The 19,047-nt window shown below is 35.3% G+C and overlaps 1 protein-coding gene across 2 annotated transcripts in view; it reads right to left on the reverse strand.

The window, feature by feature from the left end:
* LOC309621848 (sodium channel and clathrin linker 1-like) overlaps positions 1-19,047 on the reverse strand; it is a 121,719-nt gene that overhangs the window by 63,449 nt on the left and 39,223 nt on the right. For both annotated transcript variants that reach the window (XM_082409176.1, XM_082409175.1), the window contains exons 8-9: positions 12,278-12,470; positions 6,578-6,774 (exon numbers count right to left, since the gene is read on the reverse strand). In XM_082409176.1, the coding sequence (XP_082265302.1) occupies positions 6,578-6,774; positions 12,278-12,470 (390 nt within the window). The remainder of the gene's footprint in view (positions 1-6,577; positions 6,775-12,277; positions 12,471-19,047) is intronic.

Here is a 19,047-nt window from a genome sequence, read left to right on the forward strand (position 1 = left end):
GAACGTAGTGTATATATAGCATGTTTGTATATATATATGTACACACACACACTCAAATGCCCTCCCTGCCAATGGTAGAATACTATACACACTATATACTACTTTTTTTTTTCACTTAATATGTTTTAGATACTCCTCCATGTGCTAGTATTTTGACTGGGATTACACTGACTCTACATATAGTCAGGGTGGGGAGTGTTAACAAATTTATAATACTGAGTATTCTGATCAATTAACATGATCTCTACTTACTTAGGTCTTCTTTAATTAGTTTTATTTTTCATTATTTATTTTATTTTATTTTTTAAAATTAAAAAAAGTTTTTTTAAAATTACTTTTAATATCCTAGTTTTCATATAGAAGTCTTATACCTCATTTGTTAAATGTATTCCTGGGCATTTGATATATTTTGATGCATTGTAAATTTTACTATTTTTAATGTTTTATTTTGAAATGTTTGTTGCTGGTATGTATGTAGAAACACAATTGGTTTTTGTATGTTCACCTAATACTCTGTCTATGAATTATTTTGGATTTTCTACACATACAGTTATGCTGTCTGTGAAGAATGACTGTTTACTTTCTTCCTTTCCAGTTTATACACCTTTTATTTATTTTTCTTGCCATAGTGCACTAGATTAGGACTTCTGGTACAAATACTAACAGAAGTGGCAACAGTGGTCTTCTTTGTCATCTTCCCAATCTTCAAAGGAAAGTTATTAACACTTTATTTTATTTTATTTTGCTGTTAGGAATAATGTTTACAATAGATGCCTTTATAAAATTAAGGAAATTCTATTCCTAGTTTGCTAAGAGATATATTCAAAAATCATAAATGGATAGATATTAAATTTTCTCAAATACTTTTTCTGTATCTATTGAGAAGACGTTATGATTTTTCTCTTTTAATTAGTTAATTAATAAGTTAATGTGGTAAATTACATCAATTTATTTTCTAATACGTTAATAGTTTTGCATTGCTGGGATAAAGTCAAACTGGTAATAATTTTTTTGTTAGTTATTTAATGCTCTTAGTAGATACTTTTTATAATTCATGTAACTTTTTTAGTCGTGGTAGAGGGCAGGTCCAAATTTCCTACCTCACCATTAAATGGAAGCAAAATTTTTTCTTTTCTCTTAAATTCATTCTAAATACATTTTCATTCCAGCATTCCACCAAAACTGTTCTTACCATAATTAACAAGACCACCACAGAGTGCCAAACTGAAAGGTTCATTAGAAACTTCATTCTTAAAGGGCACACACAAAATCTTATGTGCACCAGGACCCAGGGCAAAAGCAGGAGCTTTTGATAGGAGCCTGGGCCAGACTTACCTGTTCGTCTTGGAGAGTCTCCTGGAGAGGTAGGGATGGCTGTGACTCATCCTGGGGACATAGACACTGGTGGCAGCCATATGTAGAAGCTATATACTGTGTGGACACTGATGCTTGTGGCTGCCGTCTCGAGATCCTCCCTCTAGCTCATTAGTGCCAAGACCTGCTACCACCAAACAGCCTGTAGGCACCAGTGTTGGGATGCCTCAGGCCCAACAACTAACTGGGTGGAGACACAGCCCATCCATCAGCAGACAGGCTGCCTAAAGACTTCCTGAGCCCACAGTTGCGCCTAGACATGGCTCTGCCCACCAAAGGACCGAGACCCAGCTCCACCCACCACCGAGCAGGCACTGGCCCTGCCCTCCAGGAAGCCTGCACAAGCCTCTAAACCAGAGTCACCCAGAGTGGGTAGACACCAGGTGCAAGAAAACCATGATCCTGCAGCCTTCACACCCAGCCCATGCACAGCAGGCCAAGGCACGCTTCGGAACACCACAATCCCCCATAACCAACTATGTCAGGAACCAGCCCCTGCTCACCAGCAATCTGACACCAGCTCTGGGATTCTTGGGCCCTGTAGCCAGACTCCAGGACCTGGCTCTGCCTGCCACTGGTACATCATTAACCCCAGGACCTGGCATCACCAACCAGTGGGCAAGCAACAGCCTGGAGTCTTCTAAACACTGACTCTGCCCACCAGCGAGCCAGCACTAGCCCAGAGCCCACTAGGGTTCTGCAACGAGCTGCTTCGTGACCAGGTCTCACTAACCAGTAGCCAGCAGCATCCGCACAAGGTAGGGCCTGGCAACCAACCAGGCTAGGGGACAACAAGCCTACCAGACTGCCCACATGGTCAGCCTGCCACAACTGAAGGACACACGCAGACCTCTTAGGGGGAACCCATAGAATGTAGAGCTTGGGCGACAAGAGGGGAGTGTGTTGCTGGGACGCATAGGACACTTCCTACAAAAGGCCACATCTCCAAGGTTGAGAAGTGTAACTAACCTACCACATATGTAAAAATACGAATAATATGAATAGCAACTTAGGCAAAATGAGGCAGCAGAGGAATATGTTCCAGACAAAGGAAGAGATAAAATCCTGGAAGAAGAAATAAGTAAAGTGGAGATAGGCAATTTACCTGAGAAAGAGTTCAAAGTAATGATCATAAAGATGATCAAAGCACTTGGGAGAAAAATGGATGCACAGAGCAAGAAGTCAGTAGTTTGTAACAAAGAGTTAGAAAATATGAGGAACAAACAACCAGAGATGAAGACTACAACAACTGAAATGAAAAATACACTAGAAAGAATCAACAGGAGACTACATGATGAAGAGCAACGGATCAGTGAGCTAGAAGACAGCGTAGTGGAAATCACTGCCATTGAACAGAAAAAGAAAAAAGAATGAAAAGAAATGAGGACAGTTTAAGAGACCTCTGGGACAACGTCAAGCACACTAATATTAGCATTTCAGGAGTCCCAAGAAGAAGAATAGCGAGAGAAAAGGCCTGAGAAAATATCAGAAGTCATAATAGCTGAAAATTTCCCTAACCTGGGAAAGGAAACAGTCCCCCAAGTCCAGGAAGTGCAGAGAGTCCCAAAAAGGAACATACCAAGAACACTGTAATTAAAATGACAAGAATTAAAGATAAAGAGAGAATATTAAAAGCAGCAAGGGAAAAGAAACAAACAACATACAAGGGAATGCCCATAAGGCTATCAGCTGATTTTTCAGCAGAAACTCTGCAGGTGAGTAGGGCGTGGCACTATATATTTAAAGTGATGAAAGGAAAAAAACCTACAACCAAGAATACCCAACAAGGCTCGCCTTCAGATTTGACAGAGAAATCAAAAGCTTTACAGACGAACAAAAGATAAACTTCAGCACCACCAAACCAGCTTTCCAACAAATGTTAAAGGAACTTCTCCAGGAGAAAAAGAAAAGGCCACAACTAGAAACAAGAAAATTACTGAATGGAAAACTCACCAGTAAAGGCAAACATACAGTAAAGGTAGGAAATCATCCACACACAAAGCTAGTAGGAAGGTTAAAAGACAAAAGTAGTAAAATTATCTATATCCACAATAAGCAGTTAAGAGATACTCGAAAAAATTAGATGTAAAATATGACATCAAAAATAGTAATCATGAAGGGAAGAAAGTACAAATACAGGGTTTTAAAATGCATTTGAAATTAAGAGATCGGCAATGTAAAACAATTAAAACTGCTTTATATATAAAGCAGTACCTATACTGCTTTACAAAAACCTCATGGTAACTGCAAAACAAAAATCTGTAACAGATATATACACAAAAAAGAACAAGGAATCCAAACATAACACTAAAGATAGTAATAAAGTCACAAGAGAAGAGAACAAAAGAAGAAAGGGAAAGAAAAGGCCTACAAAAACAAGCCCCAAACAATGAACAAAATGGCAATAAGAAAATACATATCAGTAATTACCTTAAATGTGAATGGACTAAATGTTCCAACCAAAAGACACACAGTGGCTGACTGGATACAAAAAAAGACCCGTATATATGCTGCCTACAAGAGACTCACTTCAGATCTAGAGACACGCACAAACAGAAAGTGAGGGGATGGAAAAAGGTATTCCATGCAAATGGAAATCAAAAGAAACCCAGAGTAGCAATACTTATATCAGATAAAATAGGCTTTAAAATAAAGACTGTTGGAAGAGACAAAGAAGGACAATACATAATGATCAAGGGATAAAATCAAGCAAAAGATATAACAACTGTGAATATATATGTACCCAACATAGGAGCACCTAAATACATAAGGCAAATATTAATGGACATAAAAGGAGAAATTGACAGTAATACAATAATAGTGGGGGACTTTGATACACCACTTACATCAATGGACAGATCATTCAGACATAAAATCAATAAGGAAATCCTTGCCTTAAAAGACACATCAGACCAAATGAACTTAATTGATATATATAGAGAGAGTATTCCACCTGAAAGCAGCAAAATACATTCCTTTCAAATGCAAATGGAACATTCTCCAGGATAGATCACATGCTAGACCAGAAAACAAGCCTTGATAAATTTAAGAAAATTGAAATCATATCAAGCATCTTTTCTGACCACAAAGCTATGAGACTAGAAATCAACTACAAGGAAAAAACTGTAAAAAACACAAACATGTGCAGGCTAAACAATATGCTACTAAACAAGCAATGGATCATTGAAGAAATCAGAGAGGAAATAAAAAAGAGACAAATGAAAATGAAAACACAACAATCCAAAACTTATGGGACACAACAAAACAAGGTCTAAGAGGGAAGTTTATAGTGATACAGGCTTACCTGACATTTTTCCAAAGAGTAAATGCAGATGGCCAACAGGCACATGAAAAGATGTTCAACATCACTAATCATCAGGGAAATGCAGATAAAAACTACAATGAAATATCACCTCATACATGTCAGAATGGCTACTATCAAAAACAACACAAATAACAAACGGTGGCAAGGATGTGGAGAAAAGGGAACCCTCATACATTGCTGGTGGGAATGTAAATTGGCACATCCACTGTGGAAAACAGTATGGAGGTTTCTCAAAAGCTAAAAATAGAACTACCATGGGATCTGGCAATTCCACCCTTGGGTATATATACAAAAAAAAAACCTAACCACTAATTCGAAAAGATACATGCACTCCAACATTCATAGCAGCATTATTTACAATTGCCAAGACGTGGAAGCAACCTAAGTGTCTATCAGTAGATGAATGGATAAAAAAAGATGTGGAGTATATACACAATGGAATACTACTCAGCCATAAAAAAGAAACTAGTGAATATAACAAAAAAGAAGCAGGCTCACAGATATAGAAAACAAACTAGTGGTAACCAGTGGGGAGAGGGAAGGGGGGGAGGGTCAGTACAGGGGTAGTGGATTAAGAGTTGCAAACTATTAGGTATAAAATAAGCAAAAGGATATATTGTACAACACAGGGAAAATAGCCAATATTTTATAACTATTATATAAATTAAATAAAACCTTTAAATATTGTGAATCACTATATTGTACACCTGTAACATATAATATTGTACAGCAAATATTCTTCAATTAAAAAAATAATAAAATGCAAAAAACCCCCACAAACCTTAATGGTTAGGACTGTATTGTCTTCACACGAGCTGCCTAAATTTGAAACCAGGATCTGTCACTTCATTAGCTATGTGACCTTGAACAAGTTCCTTAACCTCCCTCAGTCTCAGTTTATCTGTAAAATGTAAACATCACCTATTTTTATCACTTACTCTTTTTGAATTTTTTTTTTTTAACCATTCTGTCCTGATTCTTGTTTGCCTCGATATTTTTTCTCAGTCTCAGTGGAATTTTCATCTCTCCAAACTAATTTTCAGAACTTAGTCCTCGGATAGCTTAATTTCCCTATCCAGACTTCGTTTCTATACCTTCTCATTCCATGACTTTAAAAATCATGTGTATGTTAATGATTTCCAAATATACAGCTCCTGTTGCAATATTTTTCCTGAACTCCAAACTTATGTATCCAACTAACAAGTTGATATTCTGACTTAAATGTCTTTTAGGTGGCTCATACTTAACACGGCCCAAAGCAAACTTTAAAAAAAAATGATTTTCAGTCCTTCAAAACTTAATCCAAGTTACCATCATTTTTTACTTGGATTATTATAGTACTGGTTTGCCTTCTCTCTTCTTCTACCCTTGACCCTCTCCAGTCTATTCGTCACACAGCAGTCAAAATGATCTGTCGAACATTTAACCCTGATTATATCATTTTGCTAAAAGCCCTTCATAGCTTCCCATTTCGTTCGTCATAAATGTTCAAGTTCTTTCTGCATGGGTCAGCAAATTCTTAAAGGGCCAGAGAACAAATATTTTAGGCTTTGCAGCCAAATAGATTTTGTTGCAACTATAGAACATTACTATGCTATATCTATATACAAATAGTATTAAGATTCTAAACTGCTATGTCCAACAAAAATCATTGTATTTTCTGAAGTATGCATAAAGTTTATAAAACAAACAGTATTAGTTTGGTTTATAATGCTTAATATTTTTCATAGTAGTTTAATAAATATTTGCTGAATAAAATATATAAGTACAAGGCCCAGATTTATACATTTTTACAAAAAAGATTATGGCAAGAACATTAAACTAAAAGATAAATAATTTCTTCTGTTAAATGTATCAAACAATTAATAGTGGACTTACTTTAGACTACTGATTCTAATTTCCGCACTCTCAGTGAGTTTCTTCATTTCTTCTTTCCACCTACAGGCTGCCTTCTGCTGAGTTGCTAAGAGATGCCTCAGTTCAACTGTGGAATTTCGATTACTGTCTTCCATCTCTCTTAACTGAACTTCAAACCCATGTTCCTTTATTGAAAATTCATGCTCCATCGTACTGATCTAAGGAATAAAATGAACACAGTATTTTTTCTTTTCTGTTTTTCTAGGAGATATAATGATCAATGGTATATACAAAAGGAATCATTTTTTGTGTTTGTGGCATAGAAATATTTGGATGAGAAACTTATACAAAAATTAAGTTTATAATTTGTCTCCATCACAGATGAAGATTTATCCTATTTTATACCATAAGTTTAATGAAACCAGAATTATGATGGACTACAAATTTTTCACCACTTTCCCCAACACCTTAAATGCCAGTAGGAAAAAAGTATACTATCTGAAATAAAGCTGCTCTCATCATCTACTTTTACTTTTGTTGCCAGAATCCATAGAAAATATTCATGCTCTCAGTAACTGAGAGTTGGGTTTAAACGGAAGCCATTTACGTTTTTAAAACACAAGAAGTGCTCCTTGGTTTATTATAAAGGATACAACTCCCGCACAGTCAAATAGAAGAGACACACCAAGCAAGGTATGGATGTAGGGGGAGTGCGGAGCTTCCACGCCCTCTCCAAGTATGCCATCCTCCCAGCACTCTGATGTGCTCATGAGAAGCTCATTTTAGAAGCTCCTCAAGTCACTTTTGACTTACATACTAAAGTTCAGATTGTCTTTCAAAGGGCAGGAATTCCTCTACCACTTCAGTTACAGTATAAATAAACAATGTATTTTGTTTTTCAGGAAAACACTACGGTGATTTTCAGAAACTCATATGGAAATGTCTTCAGTTATTTCTAGGTTATTTATGTCATTATAGTAAAAATACCTTAATGCAGAATGAACATACAAATAAATGCTCTTTGGATACCCTAAAAGCTTTCTCAGCTGGGTTCAGGGAGAGAATTAACCCTAATGACCTAAAGTACCCAGTGTATGTAGTGAACTGTCTGCTTTTGTATGCAGCTAGAATGAAACTACCTATTACCATACTTGGGGCAACTGAGGAAATAGTTACAAGAACAATTTCTTTGGTGCACTCTCAGGCCATCTTTATCTTGCTACACTAAAGAAATATCATAAAGAATACCTATCTTGTGATATTCTAATGTGCTTTAAAAATGGTCACAGCTGGAATGACTTCTCGTGATTGATTAAATATGGCTGCTTTTAAACTCAAAAAAGAATGAATAAGGAACTCGATTTTACCAATTCAAAAACACCAAAGAAAACTCAACAACAGCTAAACCCACGGCTCATGGGGGAAAACTGCAAACATCCTGTCCTCACTACCCTTGCTAAATGCAACATCTTCCTAAAACTCTTAAATTTGTTTTCTCAAATGGTACCCAAGTAGAAATTTGACTTTATAAACACTGGCACTGGAAAAAACAACTTTGGATTTATTAATTGTGTATTATATTACTGCTGTGCAGGCCTCCTGAGGCTCCGTGACTCCTGCTCGATTTAAACCATTTTTGAATTACTGAATTCTACAAATTTAGAATTGAATATCCTTCCCTGACTCAATCTCCATTTTCTCTGGAGAAGCCATGGTTCTGATATCTTAAGTGGAAGTATTTAATTCTGTCTCTGTCTCTCTCACACATGTATTAAAAACTGATCTATGCATCTATATAGCTTTAGCACTCTTCCTGCCTACTTAACTCTCCATTTCTTCCACTTGGAAAATCTATTTGCAGTTTGACAAGCCTTTTTCAAGGTCCTTCATGATAACCTGTCTCTAATTCTACAAGCTTGTATTATGCTACTATTCCCTTCTCTTCCTTTGTTTCTGCCACAATGCTTTCTCATTCTTGGGTCTTTTCACATGTTGTTCCCTTTTCCTGGAATAATCTTTCCCCTCCTGCTTATCTTAGTTATCTCTAGTCAACTTTTGGAATTCAGCTCAATTATTGATCCTACAGGGAAATTCTCTTACCATCTATCTAGAAAAAGCTCTCATAGTGCCCTACGTTTTTCCTAAAGGGCATTTATTAGTTTGCAAAGATACATTTAAAGTTTTCCCACCTCCATGCAAATAAGTTTTTAAGGATGGGGACCATGTCTTTTTTGTTTACTATTACATTTTCAGCACCTGAATCATAGTAAGGATGTCAAAACATATCTGTAGACTGAATAAATGATAGCTTTCTGGTATCAAAATTTAGTCTTCAAACAAACCCCAGATACTTCAGCTGATGCAATTCCGATTGTTAAACTGGACAGGTCTACGCTGATGTTGGAAGGATAAGGACCAAAACAACCATGTCTTCTATAACAACAAAAGTCCTACTAACGATTCAATTCAGAATGTTGGGTTGGAAAAAAGGATTTATGGTCTTCTTCCCTTCTTCTGTGTCCTTCCTCTGCAGAAAACTACTCAAAAGTAGACAAGATTGCTAAAAACTATCCATTTCCTAATTTTATATTTTTATGAGGGGTATTCAGACCACAGAGATATGGAGATCCTTTTCAGAAAGAAGGGAGGAGGAGTTAGGAAAAGAGAAAGCTGGGGCGGAAAGGACAGCAGTGGATTTAAGATCAAATGAAAACTTCACATAATAAGTTGTTAAGGTTCTCAGCCAACTGACCTCTCAACATCCAACTGTCTTGATCTTTTTGGCTCCTTTCAGTTTATCTATGAAAGATCACACTCTTTTTCAAGGGGGAGAAAAGCCGCAAAGTGTAGCACTAGATTCCTATGTTGTCAAAGAAGGAATCGGCTACAAAGGAGCAATTTATCTGACAGCCCTCCTCCATAAAATATAATTTACAGCTATCTAGTTAGTTCAGAACTTTTGTCCCTTATTTACCAATGATTCTTCTCTTAAGCTAGATGCAGACTTGGCACAAAGGGAGCATTTTTGGTAGATAAGCTTTCTGTCATCTTTTTGTTTTCCAAGAAACATCAGTTACTATCCTGAACGGTTAAAGATAGAACAGGTGCAGTATCAAGTGGGGAAATTCATCATTAATAGTTTTTAGTTATTAATCCATATGAAATTTAAAATATAAGATGAAGATTTAACATTTTTTCACCGAAGTACATTGACTTTTTTTTAATTATGTAAATGTTTCAGTGTGGAAACTTTCAAGCATACACAAAATAGAAAGACTATTAGAATGAATCTCTATACGCTGATCACCCAGCTTCCATAATCATCAAACTCATAGCCACTTTTGTTCTATCTATAATCCTACCCACTTTTTCTCTGCCAAGATTTATTTCTCTCTCTCTTACAATGAAGTACATGAATCTTAAGGATACAACCAACTTTTACATGTATACTGACATACCAGAGTCACCACCCAGATTTAGGTACCGCAGGAGGCTCTCTCACATGCCCTTCTAATCAATATTCACCCACCTAAAATGTGACCATTATTCTGATGCCATCCTTATAGGCAATTATGCCCATTCTTCACTTTCATATAATGAAATTAATAGACTATAAGCTTTTTTATGTCTGGCTTCTTTGTCCAAATTTATGTCTGTGAGACTCACCCACCATTGCTTATAGACATAGTTCATTTTTTTCTTCTATTCCCGTACATGAACACACCACAATTTATTTATATCATCTCATGTTGATGGACATTTAAGTTATTTTCAGGGTTTGATATGATTAAAACTTCTATGGATATTCTTATATACATGTTTTGATGAACACAAGCACTCATACCTGTTGGGTATGTAGCCAGTATTATTATTATTTGGCATAGTATGCATGTATGTCCAGCTTTAAAACATACTGCCAAGTGGTGGTTGTACCAATTTACATTCCCCAAAATAACATGAAAGTACCAGTTGTTTTACAACTTTGTCAACACTTGATATTGTCAGTTTTAAAATCTTAGCCATTCTGGTAGCTATGCAGTAGTACCTCATTATAGGTTTAATTATATTTCCCAGACATATAATGAAGTTGAACATTTTTTCATATATTCTCTTTTATAAAGCGTCTATTTAATTCTTTTGCCCATTTTTGGAAATGGGGTGTCTGTTTTCTCCTGATTGTTAAACGTTTTTTCCTTATTAATTATTTCCTTATTAATTGGTGAAAGTTTTTATATTCTAGAAATGAATCCTTTTTTTTTTTTGGTTGTATGTATTATAAATTCTTTCTTCCACTTTTCACTCTCTCAATGGTGTCTCTTTTGATGACTTAAAAATCTTAATTTTAATGAAATCCAATTCATCCATCTTTTCATTATAATCAGTTCTCTGTGCTGTTTAAGAAATTCTTTCTTAAGGTCATGAAGATTTTCTCCTTAAGTTCCATCATTTAATATTTCACATTTAGGTCTACATGGCAGCTCAAATTAATTTAAATGTATGGTGTGATATAGGGGTCAAGGTTTATTTTTAAAATATGGACCCAGTTGATCTATTATTATTGTAGCATGATTTATTGTAAAGATCTAGCATTATCTGTCATAAAGATAATTCTTTCCCTATTGAACTTCCATGGTGCCTTTGTTATAAATGAGGTGATTATGAAAAGTGGGTTTGTTCCTGGACTTTATTTTGTTCCATTGATCAGGTCGATTATTCTTATATAGATTACACACTATCTTAATTACTATACCTTTCTATCAAGTCTTGATGTCTGGTAGTGTGACTTTGCCCCTTTGTTTTTCAAAGATTTCCCATAGTCTAAAGCACAAAGCACAAGCTTCTTTGCATGATATGTAAGGGTCTCTTTTTCAGAGTTAAAGCTTTTCTAAATAACCACAGTGTCTGATACTTGCAAAAGGAGGCATCCAATAAATATACACTGATATGAATTAGGTTGGAATGTGAGTTCTTATGAGAGCTCATAATAACAAGAAAAAAGTGAAACACTAATGTTACCACCCCATATCCTTACTATGAAACTGGAAAATATGGAGCTTTATCATAAAGAGTTAATGCCACTTTTTACAAAAGTCACATGGAATGCGGAAAGGCAAGCAACATGTTGATGGTGATACCTGCGCTTGAAGCTCCCTCAAACAGGTTATCATGTTCCTATTGCCAAACCATGTAAGCATTAGAGTAAAGAAGGGGGGAAGGAGAGAGAAAATAAAAGGGAATTTTCTTCCAGAGGAGATTTTTGTCCCTTGCTTTCTTCCTGTCATGGAATTTTTAGACTACCTATGAGGGGTTCTCAGATCATACTGACGTACCATCCACTATACAGCTAGTTTTAAGAGTTCTATTTTCGAGACGCTATTATGGAGGGAAAAGAGAGGACGGCAGTCCGTAAAGTTATCTAATCTATAGTTTTGCTAGCACTGCTTAAATTGTTTTGGCAGGAATATCAGTGCATTTCATGGTTGGAAAAGAATTTTTTTGTGTGTGAATAGTGAAAGCAATCATTTTCAAGTATGCTTGCCAAGTTCTACAATAAAGAAGAGACTGGCTAACACTGCATTATGATTTAGTGCTATCTGATGAGAAGGCAAAAAAAAAAAAAACCAAAAAGACCTTAAAAATGTTTTACTAGGTCTCTGTGAATATTCTCTATATTTTGATTTTCACAAGTATACATTTAATTCTAACTAGTTTTGAAAATACCTTTAATTTGGCTTTTTTTTGAGCCTCGAGAGCAATCTTTCTTAAATCCTCAGTCTGTTTCTGTAACTGCTCATTTTCCTGCTGAAGTTTCAGCCTTTGTTCACTGACAAATCCACAGTTCTCTCTCTCAGACTCCAATACATTTTGAAGTTTCTGAATCATTTCTTGGCAACGTGATATCTCTTCCGAGGAACTGAATAAAAAAACAAAACAAAAGGAATCTTTAAACTTAATGATCTGTAATAGAAGTCAAGAAGTCTGTCTATATTTTATACTGTAGACCTGTTTTCTTTGTTCTGAGCCATTTCTCCTCACTATAAACTTAAGCTATGTGGTTTCACAATGTTACGTTACACCAGGCAAATACGTTCAATTTAAGCAATCTTAACTAAGAATAGATAAGCTGAACTGTTATCACTCACCTAGAAAGTCAATGTGAAACCTCTTTCAAATTTTTACTAACACTGAGAATCACTGTGTAAAGAGGACTTCAAGGGGACAAACTAAAGCTAATGGTGAGGAAGGTGGAGTAAGTAATAGTCAAAACTCCTTTCATTATCAATCAACTCTGTAGGAAGACATTAGCTGACTACAATAAATTATGGACTATAATAAGACCCAATTCATATTTTCCTGTTACATGTCTTAGAAATGGTTTTTATAAACTTCTAGTTGTATAAACTTCTTGTTTTATCACAGGTTAAATAGGTTATATTTCTTGAACTTTCTCAACAATGGATTATTGAGTGACACAACCTCCAGACATGTATCTTGTTTCAATATACTGCTAATTTTTATTCCTATCTTTTAAAATTTCCATCTTTTCAATCCCAGATAATCAAATACTGTGAACATTCCCTGGTCAATAGGTGTCACAGGGAATATATAAGGTCCTTTACCCCCATAATACTTGTAGCCCCTTCTTTCGTATCTCAACCTTGGCTGATTCCTAATGAAATGATGGATCTAGGCAATGATCCTCAAAAAATGCTCAAGTCAGAAAGATGCTGAGATCAAAAACAACGACACATTATGTGCTTCCAAACAGGAGTCCAAAATATTACCATTTATGAAGCATTCTTACAAAAAAAGTGAAAGCTGAATCAGATCAAGTCTCTTGATTTAGTTATTAGTTTTTAGGAACTGCATGGGGCAGGAAATAAGGTAAATGACACCACATATATGCATGTAGGTAGAGGAAACTCTACAATACTAACAACCCAGTTTTTCAACAAATTATTTATAAGAAAAAATAGAGAAAGGAGGAGATTCTTAGAGAAAAAAAATATATATATATATATCCATCCCCATATGTACACATACACACACACATACACCACCTTTCCTTTATCCATTCTTCTGTCAACAGACACTTAGGTTGTTTCCATATCTTGGTTATTGTCAATAATACTGACTGCAATGAACATGGGAGTATGGATATCTCTTTGAAACAATGATTTTGTTGCCTTTGGATCTATACCCAGAAATAGGATTGTTGGATCATATGGCAGTTCTATTTTTAATTTTTTGAGGCACCTCCATACTGTTTTCCATAGTGGCTGTACTAATTTACATTCTCACCAACAGCGTAGAAGGGTTCTCCCTTCTCCACATTCTTGCCAACACTTGTTATCTTTTGTCTTTTTGACAACAGCCATCCTAACAGGTGTGAGGTAATACCTCACTGTGGGTTTGATTTGCATTTCCCTGATAATAAGTGATGATGAGTACCTTTTGATATATCTATTGGATGTCTATGTCTTCTTCTGGGAAAAATCTGTTCAGGTCCTTTGCCCAATTTATGTGTTTTTTTCTTTTTTCTTTTTTTTTTTTTGCTATTGAGTTGTTAAGTTTATTACATATTTTGGAAATTAACTCCATATCAGATGTATTATTGGCAAACATTTTTTCCTATGTCATAGGTTGTCTCTTCACTCTGTTGACTGTTTTCTTTGCTATGCAGAAAGTTCTTAGTTTGATGTAATTCCACTGGTCTATTCTTGCTTTTGTTACCTGTACTTGTGGGGTCATATTCAAAAAAACCGCTGCCAAGACCAACGTCAAGAAGCTTTTTCCCTATGTTTTCTTCTGGTAATTTTATAGTTTCAGAACATACATTTAAGCCTTTAATCCATTATGACCTTATTTTTGTACATGGTGTGACATAAGGGTCCAATTTTTCTTCTACATGTGGATATCCAGTTTTCCCAGCACCATTTATTGAACAGACTATCCTTTCTCCACGTGTGTTCTTGGCACCCCTGTCAAAGATCCAGTGACTACCAATGTGTGTATTTATTTCTGCACTCTCTACTCTGTGCCATAATCTATACGTCTGTTTTATGCCAGTATTGTACTGTTTTGATTACTAAAGCTTTGTAATATATTTTGAAGTCAGGAAGTGTGATGCATCCAGTTTTTTGTTCTTGCTGCAGACTGCTTTGGCTATTCAGAGTCTTTTGAGGTTCATTATGAATTTTAGGACTTTTTTCTATTTCTGTGAAAACACCATTGGAAATTTGATAGGGATTTTATTGAATCTATAGATGGCTTTGTGTAGTATGGACATTTTAACGTTATTGCTTCGTTCAGTTTATAAACACATCTTTATATTTATTTGTGACTTTGTCAACTTACTTCCTCAATGTTTTTTAGTTTTCAGTGTACAGGTTTTTCACTTCCTTGGTTATAAATTCATTCTAAGCATTTTATTCTTTTTGGTGGTATTGTAAATGGAATTGTTAATTTCTTTTTCATATAGTTTGTTGTTAGTAAATTCATGTATTTGTTCTAATGGCTTTGTGGTTGAGTCTCCAGTTTTCAATATATGGGATCATGTCATCTGTAAACAAAGACAATTTTACTTCTCTTCCAATTTAGATACATTTTATATTTTCTTCTTGTCTAATTTCTCTAAGACATACTATGTTGAATAGAAGCGGCAAGAGTGGGCACTCCTGTCTTTTTCACGATCTTTAAAAAAAAACTTTCAGCTTTTCACCACAGGGTATGACATTAGTTGTGGGCTTGTTATATATGGCCTTTACTATGTTGAGGAACACTTCTTCTACATCTAATTTGTTGAGAGTTTTTATTACGAATTATATTTTGTGAAATGCTTTTTCTGTATCTATTGAAATGATCATACGAATTTTATCCCTCATTCTTTAATGTGGTGTTGCATCACATTTATTGATCTGTGTATGTCAAAAGCATCCTTGCATCCTAGGTTTTAATCCCACTATGATCCTTTTAATACACTCTTGAGGTTTTTTTTTTTTTTAGGATTTTTGCATTTATGTTCATCAGGGATATTAGCCTGTAATTTTATTTTCTTATAGTATCTTTTTCTTGCTTTGGTATCAGAGTAATGTTGGCCTCGTAAAATGAGTTTGGAAATGTTCTCTCTTTTTCAATTTTATGAAAGAGTTTAAGAAGGATTGGCATTAAATCTTCTTTAAATGTTTGGTAGAATTCATCAGTGAAGCCATCTGGTTCTGAATGTTTCAAAAATCCAAGGAGGTTTTTGATTACTGATTCAGTCTCCTTAAGAGTAACTGGTCTGTTCAGATTTTCTATTTCTCATATGGTTGTGTGTTTCTAGTAATTTATCCATTTCTTCATGGTTGTCCAACTTGTTGGCATATCATTGTTCATAGTAGTCTCCTATGGTCCTTTATATTTGTGTGGTATCAGTGGTAATGTGCCCTCTTTTATTTCTGATTTTTATTTATTGAGTTTTCTCTCTTTTTTTCTTAGTCTAGTTACAGGGTTGTCAATTTTGTTTATCTTTTTAAAACACCAAGTCTTAGTTTGGTTGATCTTTTCTATTTTTTAAAAAAATTCTCTATTTCTGCTCTAATCTTTGTCATTTCCTTCCTTCTCCTAACTTTGGGCTTAGTTTTTTCTTCTTTTTCTAGTTCCTTAAGGTGTAAAGTTGGGTTGTTTATTTGAGATCTTTTTTTTCTTAATGTAGGGCATTTATCACTGTAAACTTTCCGTTAAGAACTGGTTTTGCTGCATCTCATAAGTTTGGTATATTTTGTTTCTATTTTTGTTTGTCTCAAGATATTTATTGATTTCCTGCTTGATTTCTTCTTTGACCCACTGGTCGCTCAGGAGTGTGATATTTAATTTCCACCTATTTGCTAATTTTTCACTTTTTCTCCTGTTACTGCATTTCAGTTTCATACCATTGTGGTTGGAAAAGATACTTGATATAATTTCAGTCTTCTTAAATTTGGTAAGACTTACATTGTGGCCTATCATATGATCTATTCTGGAAAATGTTCTGTGCATGCTTGAGAAGAATGTGTACTGTGTTGCTGTTGTATAGAACGTTGTTAGGTCTATTTGTGCTTTAGCATTGCCCAAATGTGCTGTCTTCTTATTGATTTTCTGTCTGGATGATCTACCTATTGCTGAAAGTGAGGTATTGGAGGTTCCTTAGTATCATTGTTTGCCCTCTATTTCTCCCTTCAGTTGTTAATATTTGCTTTATTATACTTAGGTGCTCTGATGTTGAGTGCATATAGTGTTATGATTGTTATTTTCTCTTGACAAATTAACCCTTTTATCATTATAAAATGACCATCTTTGGTCTTGTGATAGTTTTTTACTTAAAGTCTACTTTGTCTGATATAAGACACCCTGCTATCTTTTGGGTACCCATTTGCATGGACTATCTTTTGCAGTCCTGTAACTTTTAGTCTATGTGTTTCCTCATATTTAAAATCAGTCCCTGGTAGGCAGTGTATAGCTGGAACTTGATTTTTAATCCATTGAGCCTCTCTATGTATTTTCATTGGAGAATTTAATCCACTTACATTAAAAGTCATTATTAATAGGTAAGGACATAACTATTGCCATTTTGTTAATTGTTGTCTGTTTTGTAGTTCCTTGGTTCCTTTATTACCATTTTGTTGTCTTCTTGTTGATTTTTGTACTATGCTTTCATTCCCTTATCGTTTGTGTACCTATTACACATTTTTTCTTTGTGATTGGCATGAGGCTTACATGAAACATCTTAGTCTATTTTAACCTGGTAACGACTTAACTTCAATCACATAAAAATCTCTACAATTTTACTTCTCTGCTCTCTCACATTTTATGTTACTGATGTATAATTTACATCTTTTTATATTGTATATCCATTAACACATTATTGTACCTACTGTTATTCAAAAATTTTTTTATCTTTTAGCTTCTATACTAGAGTTAAAAGTGATTATGTACCACCATTACAGTGTTAGGAGTATTCTGAATTTGACTATATACTTATCTTTACAACTAAAGGTTTATACTTTCATGTTTTTAAGTTGCTAATCAGTGTCCTTTCATTTCAACTTGAAAAACTCCCTTTATTATTTCTTGTACAATAAGTCTAGTGTGATGAACTTCCTTTTGATCTCTTTTTTTCTGGGAAAGTTTTTACCTCTACTTTGTTTCTGATGGAGAGCTTTGCTGAGTATAGTATTCTTGGTTCCCAGTTTTTTCTTTCAGCACTTTGAATATATTAAGCCACTCTCTCTTGGCCTGCAAGATTTCTTCTGAGAAATCCATTGATAGTTTTATGCAGGGGTTGAAGGAGTCCCTTGTATGTGATGAGTCCCTTTTCTCTTCCTGTTTTCAAATTCTCTTTTTTTCTTTGACTTTTGACATTTTGATTATAAGGTATCAAATGAAGCGCTTGATGTTCATTCTATTTGTTGTTCTTTGGTCATCATGGATCTGGATGTTCATTACTCTCCCCAGATTTGGGAAGTTTTCTGTTACTATTTCTTTAAATAAACTTTCTACCCCTTTCTCATTCTTTGCTCCTTCCAGGATTTTCATAATGTGGATACTGATTCACTTCAAGATGTCCCATAAATCATGTAGGTTTTCTTCCCTCTTTTTTCATTCTTTTTTCTTTTCTTCTCATTGCATGATTTCAAATGACCAATCTTCGAGTTTGCTGATTTTTCTTCTGCATGACCAAGTCTGCTGATAAAGCTCTCTATTGAATTTTTCAGTTCAATTGCTGTATTCTTCAGTTCCAGGATTTCTGATTGGTTCTTTTATGGTTTCAATTTCTTTGTTAAACTTCTCATTTTGTTCATGTATTGTTCTCCTGATTTCATGTAGTTGACCATCTGTGTTCATTAAGTTTCCTTAAGACAGTTATTTTTAATTTTTTGTCAACAAATGGATCTCCATTTGTTTTGGGTGGATTACTAGAGTCTTATTAGTTTTCTTTGGTGGTGTCATATTTGCTTGATTCTTTGTTGCTGTCTGTGCATTTGAAGGAGCAGACTCCTCTTCCAGTCTTTAGACTGGTTTTGGCAGCTAAAGACCTTCTCCTGTCTTGTCTCAGAACTGATGGGACTGCCTCTGGGATCACAGCTAAGCGGGACTGAAACCATGTCATGTGGCTGTTGCCAGGTCCATGGTTGGCAGACCTGTAACCAGGGGTGCAGTCAGGTGTTGTGTCTGTTAGGATTCTAAGGTGCTCCTGCCATGTTCACTGAGCTGGCCTATGGGCAGGCAGAACTGCTTCTGGACTGTGGTAGGGTGGGACTAGAGCTGGGTCACAGACTGCTTCAGGGATCATAGTCAGGTCTGAGGCCTGTAATGGGGGCATCTACAGGAGTGGCTTCTGCTGGGTCCCTTGGGTGAATCCCTGGCCATGTAAGACTGCCTCAAACTGTGGTAGAACAGGGCTGGATCCATGTCTTGTGGCTTTTGTTGGGTGTACAGTCTGGTCCATCACTGGCAGACTTGTTACCAGG

The sequence above is a fragment of the Balaenoptera borealis genome (assembly GCF_965194805.1).
Source record: "Balaenoptera borealis genome assembly, contig: HAP1_SCAFFOLD_1069, whole genome shotgun sequence".
Classification (NCBI taxonomy): domain Eukaryota; kingdom Metazoa; phylum Chordata; class Mammalia; order Artiodactyla; family Balaenopteridae; genus Balaenoptera; species Balaenoptera borealis.